Source organism: Dermacentor andersoni, chromosome 10 (genome assembly GCF_023375885.2).
Source record: "Dermacentor andersoni chromosome 10, qqDerAnde1_hic_scaffold, whole genome shotgun sequence".
NCBI lineage: Eukaryota > Metazoa > Arthropoda > Arachnida > Ixodida > Ixodidae > Dermacentor > Dermacentor andersoni.
The window spans coordinates 22,074,784-22,092,658 of NC_092823.1; the positions used below are offsets into that span (position 1 = coordinate 22,074,784).

Sequence of the window (17,875 nt, forward strand, 5' to 3'; positions counted from 1 at the left end):
TTTTGAGTTCACCACCTGTGCATGTAGAGTTTGTACATGCATCTACTGGTGTCTGTACATACCTGTAAAGAAAAAAAATATGTAATGAACCTTCAACCAATCCCCATCAGAAATTTCGGTTATATGCTGCAAGTTGTAAAGCATTATCTCGTGGCGTTCTAGAACTGCAAGCATTTTTCAAATTGTTTTATTATTAGAAGAGATAGCAGAAAGTGAAAAGTCTTATCACCACCTAGCCATGAGGTGAGGTTCACTGCCAACACAGACAACCACAAGCTACATTTCTTCTTCTTTTTTTGCTGTCGCATGGTTCACTTCCAGAGTTGGTTTAGCATGTCTTGCGTTGGATGTTTGGCCAAAGTCTTTGTACGTAATCAGTGACATTAAAGGCAATGCGTAAATGAGGCATTTGTACATATGACCCTGCTTCTCTGGGAGGAAGCAGGGCTACCTGACAGAAGCCGCGAAGAGAATGTAAGCTTTAAAAAATCCTTAAGCTTAAAGAAATGTAAGGAATTTATGCTGCTGTCATGCTGTGAAGCAGTTTAATACTTTGCAGGCACAATTGTCACAATACAACTTACATAGCATTGCAGAGTCTAGCCGTCTCAATCCCCACACGGTAAGTAAAGGCAACATCTTTTATGTCTTGCCCGCATGCCAAGTAGCTGGAATGCAAGTTGGAAGAAGATTAGTACACATGTCTCAAATGTTGTTTGCACATTAATTATGATGACATGACTTTTCTTCACAATGATATCCATGGCTGTGGGGGCACTTCTTGGGTGACCTACGATCAAAATTCTTTTGTGTAGATTAGCTACCACCTTTATTTAATGCTACATGTGCAAGCATTCCTGAGTGCATGTTTTACAAGTTGCGCAAGGTCAAAAGCGCTGAGGTAGCTTTTGTGCACTGCCACTCGATGGCAAAGTGTTTCTATTAATTTAGCCAAAAGAGCTACAATGGTGATGCGCTAAGTGCAAACTTTAATCTCTATGATTATGTGATAATTTTTTCGGATATATTTTTTCAGGCGCATTGTCCGTACCTTCATTACTATTACTTATGTTTTTGATCAGTGTTTTGTGTCCCATCCTTTATGTTTTTATGAGTTAATAAATATTTAGTTGTGTATAATGAAGTAGAGTATGTTTTAGTATATTTTATGCACGCTCATTGTCAGTTGTTTTATTCTTTCTTTTGTTTTTCTTCAATGTCTTGTAGCCCCTCCCTGATTTGGATGCCAAAAGACGGCGGGCAGTATTATTTAAAAAAAAATAAATGATACATTAAATGACAAAGAAACGGTGTTCTTCTGTATTCCTTCAGTCGCACATTATTACTCTAGGGGCAACTATCCTTTACAAACCTCAATGCTACAGCAAGTCGTTCTCGAGGCTCCAGGGGTTTCTTGAAAGTGGTGCTGCCGTGTGAGGTCCTCTGCGACAAAGCTCAATAGCTTGTCAAAGAGCTGCGGCGTCTTGCGGTGGAACTTGTAGAAAAATTCGTGGTCATCCTGACGTATCCGTTCCATCTGTAAAAAATGGTGCATTATTACCTGGCAGCAAGACAATGCCCTGCCCACGTACACACGCAGTTATCAGGAGCTGTACACTTTTCACTCACACAGACGCATTGCCACTGGCCATGATTAACTTTACCCCCTGCTTTGTTTATATGCTTGAATACAAACAGTGTGTCGGCAAAACAGGAGAGCCAGTCAACGGTATATTAAAGAAAAATCGTGCGGCCACTGCCAAAAAACTTCCGAAATTAGTTGCACAGCATTTTAACCTGCCAGGTTACAATTTCATTACATTACACTTCATATTCTACAGGCACACTTCTGAGAGACAGAAAATTTAGGAAATCGTATCTCATCCACAAGCTTCATGTATTACAACCAACACGTGTAAAAAGGTGTTCTTGAATTTATCAGCTATACTAATGTGCACAAATATAACTAGCAGTCCTTAACTTTTTGCATGGGTGTGCTAATACCGAAAAATAGATTTAGAATCAAATATCGAATCAGATGAAAAAATAGGCTGGATATCAAACCAAATTTTGAATAGCAGAAAACGTATTACAAAACTTAATCCTTACAAATTTTGTGCAAGAGGGTGCTACACAACCTCTGTATAAACAGTATCGCCTACTGTTAATATGAAGGAAGCTCCAAATTAGTATTACAGATCGCCTGTTAAACAGAATCAAGTGCTTCTTCGCCTTTGAAGCTGAAGAATTAGTGGCGTTATGTTGTACTGCCTACACGGGTTACCCAGACGGCTGTTGAAACGCTGCGAGGTGTCGTCACCACGAATCCGGCGGCTAATCAGCCCCATCTTCGTCTATGCTTTCGCACTTTCCGAGCTACACACTGCTCTTGTCGTTCCCTCTGTTCGCGTACGTCACGTTATCGTTTCGATCGGTGCTGTCAACCTGAACGAACCTCGTACCGACGACGCGATGCTGTTCTGCGAATTGGGCGTTCGCGCGCTGCGAGTACGATCCCCGCATTACTACTTTAACCCTTTCACTTATGCGCGCACTTAAAAACGCTGATAAGTAATTGCTGTCCCGACGAAGGTAAGTCCCCATGTCCAAACACTGGCTCCTAGTTCTACCACTGTACATGATCGAAAGGAAAGAAGCTACTCACAGCCGTAAAGTCCTTCGTCTTTACGCCATTGAAAGACTGGCCGGACCCACCAACGTCGCCGCAGACGCTTTCTGCGCTCCCGCCGCCTTTTCAAGAGCAGCAGCAGTAAATGCTTTTTTCTCATGTGGTACACAGCGGGAAGAGAACGCTGATGCCGGCGAAGCAAGCGGCTAAGCAAAAGCTCGACAACAACGTCTTGCGTGCTCGCGCGCAGATGTCAGCTGCAGTCGTGAGGAAGCAGACGCTATCGCGCGTGATGTTGATCATTCATGTAGCTTTTCTTGCCATAAGAATGTGTAGATACAAACGGCTTGCTTTTTCTCAACTTAAAAACAATGTACTAGCTCTAACATTGATAAATAAATAAAAATGCTTAGCCATAATGAAATTAAGGATAAACTTTTCTCAAAGCCAAAGACGAACGTGTTCGCCATCGCTGGGCCGCTGGTCTGTCAGCCCCGTGCTACGCGCACCGAAGCGCGCACGTGGGCGCGTATCGTGTGGCTGGATGCCCTTACGTTCATCACCCGGGTACGCGCACGCAGACGCGTACGCTTACGTGTGCGCGTAGCGAGACGCGTATCCCGTGCTGCGTGTGGTTGAGCCCTAGGCACTCAAGTCACCTCGATTACGACGAAGCTCGAAGAAACACAGTGATCGTGCAAAATGGTTGTGGGTTGCCAACTGTCTCGCCATGTTGTACAGAGACCTTCAATGAGTCATATCATCTTCTCTCCTCACTTCGAACACATCCACACTCATAGACCGTGCAATAGTCGTTCAAAGTCACTTTCCGTGGAGTGTTGGGGGTTCAAAGCTGTGAGAAACGTCAACCACGGTAGAAGAATCCGCCGTTGCTGGTAATCGCTGCTCCTTCACGGCTTTCAACGTGCGCGTGCGTGCTCCGAAGGCTTGTGCTCTTCCGACTTACGGCGTCCTCTGCAGCGCCAAGACGCGGCTACTCCGAAAAGAAAAACAGCGCGGATACACATTGCGCTGGATATTTCGAATCTGACTGCAGAAATAATACTACTGAAATTGTCGCTGCGACTGACAGCCTTGTTGGTCGCGCCGGAGTATTTCTTTTCCCTATTTGGCTCGTGTCAGATATAGGTGGATTTTAATACTCCCAATCTCCCGTACGCCACCGTTATTATTTGAAAACCCCCGTTTTACAACCGCAATACCCCTTCAAATGGGGTCGGGGGTAAAATAGTAATTCTAGCTTTTTTACTTCTTCTTGTGGGAGTACTCATTTTAAGCTAGGGGGAATATTGCATGTCAACTGTTAAAACGCCCATATGGGCTCATCTGTGTTTACAATGTATTCTGGAATATTGCCGCATAATTTGGCGAACAACCGTATCTACATATATAGATCACATTTGGTGGTTTTGTCAAAAAAAAAAAAACTTTCCCTAAAGGGCCCCTCATCAGGCCCCATCGCAAATGTCGGTTATAGGCTGAAAGCTGTTACGTGTCCTCTAGGGGGCGTTCTGCCGCAAAAATTGTGCAAGTCGCCACATTAATAGCCGAGATAGAAATATTTCAGAGCCATCAACCCATGATTTTAGCAGGAGGGCTCCACTGCCAAGCAAGGTGCTCTCTCGACTCACCCCGTCTAACCCTCGCAAACGAAATACCTTCCTTGCGGTCTGCCATACCAGACCTCGAGGATCACCGGACACATACGTCCCAGGCCCCGCCTTCATTTTTTTGTCTCCTCGCTTTTTTTTTTCCTGCGTTACGCATTGCCGTTGACCGCGCCGCGCACGAGCTGTTGTCTCTTTCGCGCAGCGCACGATTTTCCGCGCTGTCCACAAGGCAATATGACTAGGGGTATAATTCAGTGCTACACCAATACTGAGGAAGAACAAGCGGAACGCAGAGCGTGAACACAGCTAATAAACATGGATATTACGGTAGTGAACATGTTAGAAAATGGCATAGTTTTGGTACCTGCGCACGTGGCCGCACGATCGTGGGAACAAGCAGACAAAGCGGAAGTACATCTCTCTTGCTTCGGTGCGAAGTAAACCAAAAAAGCACGCAGTAATTCCGTTTGTGTGTTTTATTATTTCTCTAAACTTCGATTCGTCAATTCAAGAAACAGATCGCACACATAACAGATGTTGTCTTGAATAATTCTCGAAGACACATTTTACTACGAGCGACGTCACACTGCGGACACGATTACGTGGGCGCAGGGGCATGATACGTCACCATTCGGCTTGGAGCGCGGCGGCCGCGAGTGAAGAGGGAAGCGGCGTTCGGATTGAAATTTCAGATCTTTCGGCGGCGGGCAGCAATGTAATACTTTTCAGACAGGATTAATATCGCGCAATGCATTCTCTGCGCGTGTCAGCTTAAAATGGCCAGACCTGGCGAAGGGCCCTTTCAGTAGATCATACACGGGTCGTTTCGTGCACGAAAATTCATTGTTAGTTTGCACCACTTCACAGAAATTTTGCCCTTACGTCCTCAGGGATGTGTATCTATGTGTACGTGCCTGCGTTCCTTAGCGTTACGTTGAAAATGTATAAATATATCTTATCAAATCGCACTGACCTGGCGCAATCCTGGAGTGCAGGTGGATATTGCTACGAAACAGTATTTCCAATGACGAAGAGGCGAGCAGTGAGAAGATGACGACGACGATTGGAGGCTAGTGCGGGCTGTTGCCTCTTGGCCAAGTGCGGCGTATTCCCTTGTAAATATACTTGTATATACTTTTCGTCTGCGTGGGGGTGGACGTTTTGGTGGAGGTGGACGTTCGCTGTACCTCGTCACGGAGCTTCGCAGTGGACGGTACTTCGAGCTTGTCAACTCGACTCAGCCGCCTCCGACACCTGCTGCCACTTCGACGACCTACATCACCCTCCCCGCTCCTCGTGATCCTGGCGTATTCTCTGGCAAAGATCGGGAAGACGTCGAGGACTGGATCAGCTTGTACGAACACGTCAGCCGCAATAACCGGTGGGACCCTACTATCATGCTCGCCAACGTAGTCTTTTGCCTCGGTGGCACACCTCGAGTTTGGCATCGCACGCACGAAGATGAGCTCACCAGTTGGGATTCGCTTAAGACACAGCTTCGAGACTTGTTCGGCAACCCCTACGGTCACCAACTTGCCGCGCAGAAGGCGCTTTCCCGCCGTGTGCAGACGTCAACACAGCCCTATGTCACGTACATTCAGGACGTCTTGGCTCTGTGCCGCAAAGTTGACGCACGCATGACTTAGTCAGACAAGGTTTCCCCCATCCTCAAAGGTATAGCCGATGACGCCTTGATCTTGCTCGTTTTCAACAACGAGGTGACGGTGGATGCAGTTATAAAAAAGTGCCGCCGCCTGGAACTCGCTAGAAGCCGACGTATTGACCAGCAGTTTGCCCGTCTGCCGAACACCCCAGCGACATCTCCCTGTGCCAACGCCCCTTGTCCCAACAACACTAGCGATGTTACCAGGATCGAGGCCGCCTATCCGGCTGCTTTCGACTCAAGCCCCACCAACGCACCTGCAGTCACGGTTTCCCTGATCTAGGCAGTTTCCCCCAGGAGTTCCAAACCATGGGTCTTCATACCATCTGCTCCGCCCATCGCCCTGATACCCAACCGGCTTCTTCGATTCCGCGCCGTTTTGCTCCTCGACAGAGCTTTGCTCATTCGAGGAGCAAAATCGGAGAAGCACCATCGCAGTCGGGCACTTGTACCATCGCCGACTTACAGAAAAGGATTGCGCCCGACGTGCCGTCCGAGCACGCTCGTGAGCTCTACCACGTTCTGTTTTCCTACCACGATATTTTTGACTTTAACGATCGCCCTTTGGCCCAAACTACAGCTGTTAAACATCGCATTAATAACGGCGATTCCCCTCCAATTCATCGCCGCCCGTATCGAGTGTCACCGGCTGAGCGTCAAGTTATTCACCCTGAATTTCGCAAAATGCTTGCCAAGAACAAGATTTAACCGTCATGTAGTCCACAGGCGTCACCTGTTGTACTGGTAAAAAATAAGAATGGCTCATGGCGCTTTTGCGTGGATTATCGGCACCTTAACAGGGTTAACACAAAGGAAGCGTCTCCCCTACCTCGGATTGATGACGCCCTTGATTGCCTCCACGGTGCTCGCTACTCCTCCTCTATTGAACTTCGCTTAGGCTACTAGCAGATTGTCGTGGACGATCTCGACCGCGAGAAGACTGCTTTTGTGACACCCGACGGTCTTAATTCAAAGTGATGCCGTTCGGTTTATGTAATGCTCCAGCCAATTTTGAACGCATGATGGACTCCCTCCTTCCCGGTTTCAAATGGTCCACATGCCTGTGCTACTTGGACGACGTTATAGTATTCTCCCCGACTTTGGCTATACACCTCGAGCGCCTCTCGGCAGTCCTGGACATTTTTCATCAAGCCGGTCTGCAACTCAACGCATCGAAGTGCCAATTCGGCCGTTGCCAGATTACCGTCCTTGGGCATCTCGTTGAAGCGAACGGAGCGCAACCAGACCCAGGTAAGATTCATGCTGTTACGCACTTCCCTGTTCCGAAGTGTGTCAAGGATGTGCGCAGCTTCATCGGCCTCTGTTCGTACTTCTGCCGTTTCGTGAAAAATTTCGCGGCCATAGCACGACCACTAACCGAGATTTTGAAAAAAGACGCCCCTTGCCAGTGGGACGATAACGAGGCCTCTGCATTCTCGCATCTAATCTGCCTTCTCACAACGTCTCCCGTTCTGGCCCATTTCGATCCTTCTGCGCCTACCGAAGTCCGTACTGAAGCCAGCGGTCACGGAAACGGCGCAGTAATGGCACAACGCCAGCGCGGCAACGACCGTGTTATCGCTTACGCCAGCAGCCTCCTCTCACCCTCGGAGCGCAACTATTCCATCACTGAGCGTGAGTGTCTGGCCCTAGTTTGGGCGGTTGCGAAGTTCCGCCCATACTTATATGGCCGACCCTTTTCCGTTGTCACAGACAATCACGCACTTTCCTGGTTATGCTCACTAAAAGATCTTACAGGAAGACTTGGGCGCTGGGTCTTATGCCTCCAAGAATATTCATATACTGTCACCTAAAATCTGGTCCACTACACAAGGACGTTGACTGCCTGTCTCGCTACCCGGTAGACGAGCCTGACAACGCCGACAGTAGTACCGCCAACGGCATTTTCTCTGTGTCTGCCTTCGCTAACATCGCCGATGAGCAGTACCGAGACCTATCCCTGCGAGCACTCATAGAGCGTCTGCGCTCTACAGCTACCGACGCATCCGTTCGCCAATATGTCCTCCAGGGTGGCATTCTGTACCGAAGGAACTTCCTCCTTGACGGATCTGATCTTCGTCTTGTCGTGCCAAAACATCTACGACAGACTGGGCTCTTTGAGATGCATGACGCACCCACTGCGGGACATCTTGGGTAACCCGCACGTACGACCGCGTCCGCCACCGCTTCTATTGGCCTGGTCTCGCTCGCTCCGTCCGACGCTATGTTGCTGCCTGTGATCCCTGCAAGCGTCGGAAAACACCTCAGGTGTTACCTGCCGGTCATCTCCAGCCGATCACCGTCCCTGTGGAACAGTTTTTTCGCGTTGGATTAGACCTCCTCGGTCCCTTTTCAACGTCATCCTCTGGGAACAAATGGGTAGCCGTCGCAACTTGTTACGCCACCCGATACGCTATCACGCGGGCTCTCCTACCAGTTGCGCCACTGACGTCGCGGACTTTCTCCTGCGTGACATTATCTTACTTCATGGGGCCCCGCGACAGCTGCTTACTGACCGTGGTCGTAACTTCCTCTCGAAAGTTATCGCCGACATTGTGTGTTCCTTCTCCACTCAACACAAGCTGACTACCTCATACCATCCTCAAACCAATGGCCTGATGGAGCTGTTAAACCGTACTCTTACCGATGTGCTGTCCAAGTACGTTTCGAAGAACCACCACGACTTGGACATTGCCCTTCCTTACGTCAAATTTGCGAACAATTATTCGCGGCCCGACACCGCCGGAATTTCTCCATTTTATCTACTGTACGGTCGCGAACCGACCTTGCCCCTAAAGACGGCACTTCCTCCTGCTGCTGCGATATCAACAAGCGAGTACGCGCGCGACGCCATCGCCCTCGCCGTCCATGCACACCAGCTCGCCCGTACTCAACTTACGGCCTCACAAACCACTCAGCAGTGTCAGTACAACGCCCGCCATCGTGACGTACAGTTTTCGCCTGGTGCGCTCGTGCTCCTGTGGTCGCTCTCCCGTCACGTCGGACTTTCAGAGAAGCTCCTTTCGCGATACACAGAGCCCTACCACATGCTGCGCCAGGTGACGCTTGTGACGTACGAAATTGCTCCTTTGAGTTCAACCTCGTCTTCTACTCTGTCATCTAATGATGTCGTGCACGTCAGCAGGCTCAAGGCCTACTACACTGCTTCCAAGTCCGGCCTTTAGTCGCTCCGGTACGGCGCTTTTGCCGTTGGGGGTAGTGCTACGGAACAGCATTTCCGTGGACGAAGAGGCGAGTAGTGAGAAGACGACTACGATGATTGTAGCCTAGCATGGGCTATTGCCTTTTTGCCAAGTGCGGCGTATTCCATTGTAAATATACTTGTATATAGCTTTTCGTCTGCGTCTTCCGACGTAACAATATTATAACTAGCTGACAATGCTAATTCCACAGGACATGGAATATCTAGCGGTCTAGACTGCAACTATTTCACATGCATGAAGCTCACTTGACAATTGTGTATATTTATGGTAAAATATGGCCTCTACAGCCACGTGCTGGGAGAACATAAAAATTCATGCTAAATGGCAAATGAGACCTGTAAACGTTTGACCCGCTACACCAGCTATGTCTCCTTTATCTCGCGGTAGTCTGTGTCACGTAGGCCTACGTGGTTGCGTGACATGTATGCTGGCTGTTGGACAGTCTGACAGATTCGGTCATGCCATGTGCACGATATGACGGAAACTGAAATATTTTTTAGCTTTATTATTTCTTCAATTTCCTTTGTCCGCACAAATGAATATATGGCATGGATTTCACTCTGGAACGTAAGTTTTCAATTAGTGCGGAGTCGGGTTATACTGATAAACAACGTTGGAAATTTATCTGGCATGAGATGGTGCTTAATAAAAGCATGATTTATTCCTGGCAGTAGGAATATGTGTTCGTCAAGCGCAATGAGCGACGTTAGCTAGTACTATAAATTCTTTGAAGAACATCCTCGACAGCGCGTCTTCGTTGCCGACAGGAAGGGCCATTGTGCGTGGTAAGTTGGGCATCCTTTTGAAATAACGGGTTAATTCTCATAATTTCTGTTCCTTACTATTCATGCCTTTTGCGAAACCTGTTGCTGACACCTCTCTTCTCTACGTAGTTTCGAGACTTACGAGGCTTCCAAGATGAACTACTACTCTTTGGTTGTCACCTTGGTTCTTGTGCTGGCCGGTACGAAGTTCCAGAAAGCAAACTCGGAACCTCGCCCGACAAGTCTAAAGTGCTTCTAAACACAAGGCTTGGAAAGTCATGTGCAGTTATTATTGAACTTATAACGATACGATTGGAATGTCCTTTTTTTTATGCTTCACTTGGTTTTATCCTTCGCTGCGCTTTTTGTAGGCACATTCGGGAGTGTATCACGAAATTATCCACTCTATGCATGTGATGCAAATCCCACGTAGTTTGGGATTCAGTGTACGTATGCGAAGTTTTCATGCCCGAAAGTGGCAAAATAGCTCTTAGGACATGACCAAAACGGCTTAAACATTTAACTGACCCACCAGTCACTCAGCCACAATGAAGGGCATACGTCATGACGCGGATTTCTCTTCAACAATGAGACGTGATCAATGGAAAGAAATGGAATTGTTCGCATTTCAGACACTCGCCTCAGCGATACAATACGATGTGGGACGGGCAGCGAATTTCGGTGACGAACGCGTTCCATAACTTCTATCTTTATTGTCACGTGGAACAAGGCGCACCCTCCACATTTATGACTAAATTGTTGCTACCTGACACGCCTTTCGCGCTAGGCATCTTAAAGCGCTGGTGTGCTCGAGGGAAATTCGGAAACGTCTTTTATTCCATATTTTTAGACGTGTGTCCTAGTCCTAAAGATTAAAGCTTTGGGCTTCTGCGCTGCGGGTTCTAACTTTATAACCAACATTCCTTCGTATAATTTCTTTCTCTTGCTATTTCTTTTTTTCTCTCTCTCTCAGGGTCAGTTCTGTTGGTCACACAAATACGCCAAAAGGAGATGGGAAAACGGCGCCATACTAGCTCTATTGATACAGCATCGCACGCGTAAATCGAAGACGTGGGATTGTTCCCCACCTATCGGCAGTTGTTTTTCTATCCACTTTCGATTTCCAGTAATTTATCATTTCTTTAATTGAACTATTAGGTACAAGTAATGTTCCAAGTGTTGGCCCTTGGTGTCTTTGTCGACTTTTTATGATATGATTGACAAATCAGACCCCTCAGTTAACCCGCTTTCTTCTCGTCCATTACATAAGGAGGGTCTTGAATCCGGCAAGATTGATTCCTTCAGGCAGCATGTATGTGTTTATTGGCCAGTTGCCTTTACCAAGAAAGATCCCGTACCCGTGACGCCTGCCGCGTCACAGGTACGTAGGAAGACGCAGACGAAAAGCTATATACAAGTATATTTACAAGGGAATACGCCGCACTTGACCAAGAGGCAACAGCCGCGCTAGCCTCCAATCGTCGTCGTCGTCTTCTCACTGCTTGCCTCTTCTTCCTTGGAAATACTGTTCCGTAGCACTACCCCCGGCGGCAAAAGCGCCGTCGTGGAGCGACTAAAGGCCGGACTCGGAAGCAGTGTAGTAGGCCTTGAGCCTACTGACGTGCACGACATCACTAGATGCCAGAGTAGAGGAGGAGGTTGAGCTCACAGGAGCAATTTCGTACGTCACAGCCGTCACTTGGCGCAGCACGTGGTAGGACCCTGTGTATCACGAAAGTAGCTTCTCTGAATGTCCGACGTGACCAGAGGGCGACCACAGGAGCACGAGCGCACCAGGCGAAAACTGTACGTCATAGTGGCGTGCATTGTACTGACGCTGCTGAGTGGTTCGAGAGGCCGTCAGTCGAGCAAGCAAGCTGACGTGTACGGTCGGCGAGGGCGATGGCGTCGCGCGCATGCTCGCTTGTTGAGATCGCAGCAGGAGGAAGTGTCGTGTCAAGGGGCAAGGTCGGTTCGCGACCGCACAGTAGATGAAATGGAGCAAATCCGACGCTGTCGTGCCGGGAAGGATTATACGCAAAAGTTACGTAAGGAAGGGCAATGTCCCAGTCTTGGTGGTCCTTGTAAACGTACTTGGAGAACATATCGGTAAGAGTACGATTTAACCGCTCTGTCAGGCCATTGGTTTGAGGATGGTATGATGTAAACAGTTTTCTTGGTGAAGGACCTGGAACATCCTTTAGGATGTTCCACGTCCGCCGCCAATGTTTCTGAGTGGTGGCGGTGCCTAAACACTCCCAGGTTTAGTTCGGGTAGTAACAAAAACACCCCTTAAAGTGGGTGGGAAAACAGCGCCGCGGTAGCTCATCTGGTAGTGTATCGCATGCGTAAAGCGAAGATGTGGGACCGTTTCCTCGGTGCGGCAATGGTTTTTTCATAATTCCCATTATTTTTCATCAAATATCATTTCCATAATTCAATTATTACCAACAAGTAATTTCGCCAGTGTTTCCCCTGGTGTCTTCTTTGTTGGCTTCTTACATGTTTGAAAAGTCGGGCCCCTCAGTCAACCCCCTTTCTTCTCTTTCGTGTATATACAAAAGGTAATGTTGTCAGCCGATGCATTGAGATAGAGTTTGATTAAATTGCGCTTTATTAGATAATTAGTCTTATTAATTATTCAGCTTCTTAATTATTATAATAAGATTAAAAGCGTCAATGAGAAAATTGTAGATAGACATAAAGAACGCCCACCACAGCTTTCTTTTGCTCATTCCGTGCTACATAAAAGTGTTTTTCCGAACGTGAAAGAAGCCCGCAAATTTGCTTCATCACTGGCCGCTCGAGGTACTTTGCGTGCATTTTTAACGCTCGGAAAAACACCCTTATGTAGCACGTATCGAGCAACTAAAAGCTGTGTTGGGAGTTTGGATGGGAGTGTGTGTGTTTTCAAACGAAATGATCTAAGCTTCTGATACACACGCAGTAAGGAAGGAAGGCGCAGACTCACGAAAGCTAGAATGCAGGCTGTTAAGTTGCGATTAACCGCTTTGTCCTGTTCCTTTGTGTGCTGTATTTTGTTGCGCATACAAACTCTGCAAAATTCTGCACATGCCAAGTACTGTAGTAACCGATATCTTGTGAAGCATTCTGCAGGTACTTGGTTATCCAGTACTGACGACACATTTATCAGCAAGAACGAAACAGCTGAAATACTGTATACGCTTCACAAACGTTCAACAAATAGTAGCATCCATGAATCTTCATGAAACTAGGAGTATAGATGCCCATCACCTCAGTCTACCCTAATTAATGCAAGAAGTTCTGTATTCTCTATTACTATGATTCCGTATTTCCTTCAGCTCCAAACTAGTGATACACATATATATGCCAAACTTTGTTGGCAGTAGATGATGTTTTCTTAGTTCTAGGAACGAAGGATGTTTACCCGGCTTGCAGCGACCCCTCCAGATTCCTGGAAAAGGTTGTGGACGCGTTCTTTCATCTCTCCCACTTATTCGTGCTCAGCCTGTGTGTCCTTTTTTCTGTATTCACTCTTTTGGCCAGGGCATGGAATTAAGCATGCGTATGGTTAAGTGCACATACTTTTTTTCGCGAATGACTAGAACCAGCACTAAGAAAACATTTGAGTCTCTGTGAAAATTGTCAAGTTATTTATGTACACATCTTTCCATTTCATGAGGCTTTGAAGTGGAGAATCCATGGGTTATTGAAGATTTCTCAAATCTTCTTTGTGCCATGCACGCAGTCTTCATGGACATCATCTCCGGAAGTTTGCTGCTCAACAAGGCTGAGGATTTCGCTGGTGGTGAGTAATTGGACCTCCAAATGCGCCTACTACGATGTCTTGAGAAAGCTGGCTATGTATTAGTTCAGCACAAATCGCGTCAAAATAATAGGCAAGAAAGGCGCGAAGTGTACCATTCATAGTCACTCGCCAAGACGTAGCAGCCGCTACAGATTGTCTACCGGTTAATTCGGCACCCCGACCAGGTTACATCTGCGTAAAATTGCTAAAGCTGACAAAACTAGCTATATCACGTATCTCGGCTGCTATTTTTCAACAGTCAGTTGATACAGAATGCGTGACTGAAGCCCGGAGGACGTTATAATTTTTAAATCTGGTGATCACAGGACGTTATCAAATGAGGTGCTGTCTTAGAATATGGCACACAAAAAAGTTTCTTGCACAATTTATCTACATTACCAGCACCATGCTTAGCAGCTCATCTGGTAACCTCTACCATATGTTGCCATATAGCCAGTTGAAATTAAAGCATATTTCCACACTGCAATACTGATGAAAGTTTAGAGAATATACTTATGTTTTATTACAAGATGCGGTCTAAAGTTCATGGGCATCGTTGTAATCTGATTTTATATGTTTGTCAGTACGTTTCTGAAATTATTATTCAGTTTGTCTTGTGACACATCAATAAAGATTTTGACCTTTTGAGAGAGAAAATGTTTTATTTGAGTAACTCGGCGACTACAGATTACATCCCATTCACCAAGCATAATTGCAGAAGCTGCTTATGAAGGAATCAAATATTCCCCACATGTAAGTATTGCTAATCCATTCAAACGTGATCATAGATCTACATCGTGCTTTCACACTATTGGTAAGAGTACTAGCACTCTGTTTGGGTGAGTAGAAACACTGGGCTTGGAGGAGTAGAAATGCTCGAGTTGGAGGAGTAGAAGCGCTCGGTCTAGAGGAGTACTATTGCCCCTGTGGGGAGAGTATTTATACTCTGCGGAAGTGTACTAGCACTCCCTGTGGAGGGAGAGTATTAGCACTCTGCGGAAGAGTACTAGCACTCCCTTGTGGTGGAGTAACAAAACTTTGTCAGAAGGAGTTGACTTACTGTCTCTCAAAGAGCGTCGATCTACTCTCGAAAAGAGAATGAAATATGGGACAAGGAGGTACTCCCTCAAAGAGAGTGCCCGGAACTCTCTTTGTTTTTAGAGAGTACGTTTCAAATTGTAACTGGCTCCCCCCCCCCCCCCTATGTAATGCCCGTGGGGGCGCTTAGGGTATATGAATAAATAAATGAATGAATAAATAAAAAGGGTCCTGGAGTATCTGCGCCTAAGCAAAGCATTACTTGAATAGTCGCCGATAAATAGGAACTATTTTTTCACAGCGATGTGTACGCACATCTCCAGAAGGCTTCTGCACAAAGTAGGTTTATAGTCTTTAGCGTACGTAGTTTAAGATTGATGAGGGGATAATGCGTTTAAAATCATTGAGCATTCCACTCTGTGAAAGTGACAAGTGCACGACCAGCGTAGCTGCTTACCATACGATACAAAGGGGACTAATTATTTTAAGTGTCCCGGCCATGGCGGCCGCATTTCGATGGGGAAGAAATGCGAAAACACCCGTGTGCTTAGATTTAGCTGCACGTTAAACAACCCCAGATGATCGAAATTTCCGGAGTCCTACACTGCGGCGTGCCTCATAATCAGAAAGTAGTTCTGGCACGTAAAACGCCATAATTGACTTTTTGAAGGATTTTGAACACAGGTACGAACTCATTAACCCTGATTTTTTATATACATTCCCGTGGATGACTTGCCTGCCACCCCGAAGACCCGAAGGAAAGTAGATACTTATGACGTTTCGACGGGACCGCCACCAAGGTGGAACGGAAGGAAAGGATATACCCAAGCGCTTGGAACGCCGACAAAGAGACGGCAGTGCGAAAATAGACATGGCCGACGCGGGTCAAAGTATCGTATCTGTCAAAGTGTCGTATAGCCTAATACCCGATACGGGTTGTGTTTGGACGTAAGATATTAAACTTTAGCAAGTTTCGCGAAATCGCGGTGGATGTAAGTAAATTTCATGTGGATTTATTTATTTATTTATTTATTTATTTATTTATTTATTTTTGATACTCTCAGGGCCATAGGCATTACAGAGAGGAGGGGCACACAAAAGTGACGGCGCTTTTCTTAAATGTGTTGACATCGGTGATGGCAGCGACGAATGCAGGGAGATGCCTCCAGTCATTTCCAGTTCGAGGAATAAATGTGTTCATTCCAACGCTAGTTCGGCGGTGCGGTATGCATGCCTTGAATTTGGGGTCAGTTCGTGAACATGTATGAGATGGAGAAAGGAGTAACTTATCGTTTCGACTTGTGTTGATATAATAAATTCTATGGAATAGACTTGAACTAAAGTATTACCGGCGCTTTGTTGTGTGTCAAGGGGAAAATTTTTCTCAAGCCATGTTGACGTGAACTAAAGAGTTGTTGAATTCGAGGAAGCTAACAAGATGAGAATAAAATACATGCTGAAGAAATTTACAGGGAACACTGATTAGTGAAATGGGCCGATAGTTAAGTATTGAACCGGTGCTATGTGTTTGAGTAAGGCCGAATTATGATCAACATTGCGAGTATGGAAACATGGAATGAAGTCCGCGGTAAAATTCATTAGTGTGGGGTTCGCAGACTCGAAGTCGGCGTTTTTATAGTCTCCGATCTCTTTTGGCGTTTTGGTAGCGAGAACAGAAGTGTGCAGTTGAAAATAAATAAAACAATGATCACTTAAACCAGGCCAATATCTTATACAGAATACATGGTGAGGCGTAGTAGTGAGAACGAGGTTAATAATTTTGGTAGAATACTTTGTAGATAGTGTAGTCTGAAGGACAAGTTGCTAAAAATTAAAATTGATGCAAATGTTAATGAAGAGAGAGCGCTCAGCGGAGCCGTCGTATAAGGGAGGAGAGTCATGCGAGTTTATTGCTAGAAAATTCAAATTGCCCAGAAGAAAGAGCGGACCTGAAGGCAGCCGGACAATTAACTGATTTAGTACATCGTGTAAATAGGATCTAAGTTACATGGGCGAAGTAGGCGGCCGATAGCACACAGAAACTATAACATAACGATATCCGAAAGTGACACATGTACACACAATTTCCAAATGTGTCGCAATATCTAAAATACTACTCAAGCCATCACGTAAGGTGGTCAGCACCCTGCCCCCAGTACGAAAGATGCGGTCACAGCAAAAAAATAGTTGAAAACACGTTCACATTAAGCATTTCGTAACCTCCAATATCACTCGAGACCCAAGATTCAGTCGAGATAACAATGTCAGCTTAACACGCGTCTATAACTAAAGACAGATCATCACCTTTCATCATTCAAAAAAAGGCATCAGTGATCGGGCGAGCAGGTACCTAAACCGAAGAAATGCTAGCGGTGAGTGAAGCGTTCGTGACATTGTTCGTAGAAGCCGAAGCAGCAGATGTGCCTCTAATCTCCCTGGGACGACTGTCGGCAAAATCTACTTCACAAACACAATCGGTGGTAGACCAATAGACGTACCACTTTTTTTCAATGTACATTCGGTTTGATCGCAAGAGATACGCCTCCCCTGAAGCCTCACGAAAATAAGCCAACTTTTTACGGGACTGGCGCTTGGCGCGAGAAAGGTCTTCACTAAATGTCACCAAATGACAATTTACAATTTTTGAGATTTGTGAGCTGAGATATAATGTTGCCTCTTAATTTGGAGCAGCTGAATTTACTATAATGAGTCGACATATTTCTAATACGTATGAGACCACTCTGGGAGCACCATCAATACCTTCGTCAGGAAAAGATAAATTCCGTTTGTCAGAAAGAACTTTGTGAACATGTTTTTCAGACTCTCTCCAATTTTTAGACACAGTATCCGTGATACTATAAAAAATTAGGTTATATGGAAGATAGCGCTCCTCAAGGTCGTCTAGCCGGAAACTTATTGCAACTGACTCAGCACGAACAGCTTCGCATATGGCATCATTGAGTCCCAGATGTTCACTGTCCAACGAATGTACTAGAGATTCGAAAGCGGCAAGCTTGGTAGTAAGCTCGCAGACTTTCTTCTCTAGATCATGTTGATCTGCCTTCATCATCATCATCAGCCTGGTTACGCCCACTGCAGGGAGAAGGCCTCTCCCATACTTCTCCAACAGCCCCGG

At 46.3% G+C, this 17,875-nt stretch overlaps 1 protein-coding gene across 1 annotated transcript in view; it reads left to right on the forward strand.

Annotated features, from left to right (window-relative positions):
- The first annotated feature begins 238 nt into the window (after window positions 1–238).
- LOC126519282 (acetylcholinesterase-like) overlaps window positions 239–17,875 on the forward strand; it is a 33,515-nt gene continuing 15,878 nt past the window's right edge. Inside the window, exons 1-3 of the mRNA XM_050168908.3 lie at window positions 239–243; window positions 10,041–10,111; window positions 13,642–13,701. Coding sequence (XP_050024865.3) covers window positions 239–243; window positions 10,041–10,111; window positions 13,642–13,701 — 136 coding nt within the window. The remainder of the gene's footprint in view (window positions 244–10,040; window positions 10,112–13,641; window positions 13,702–17,875) is intronic.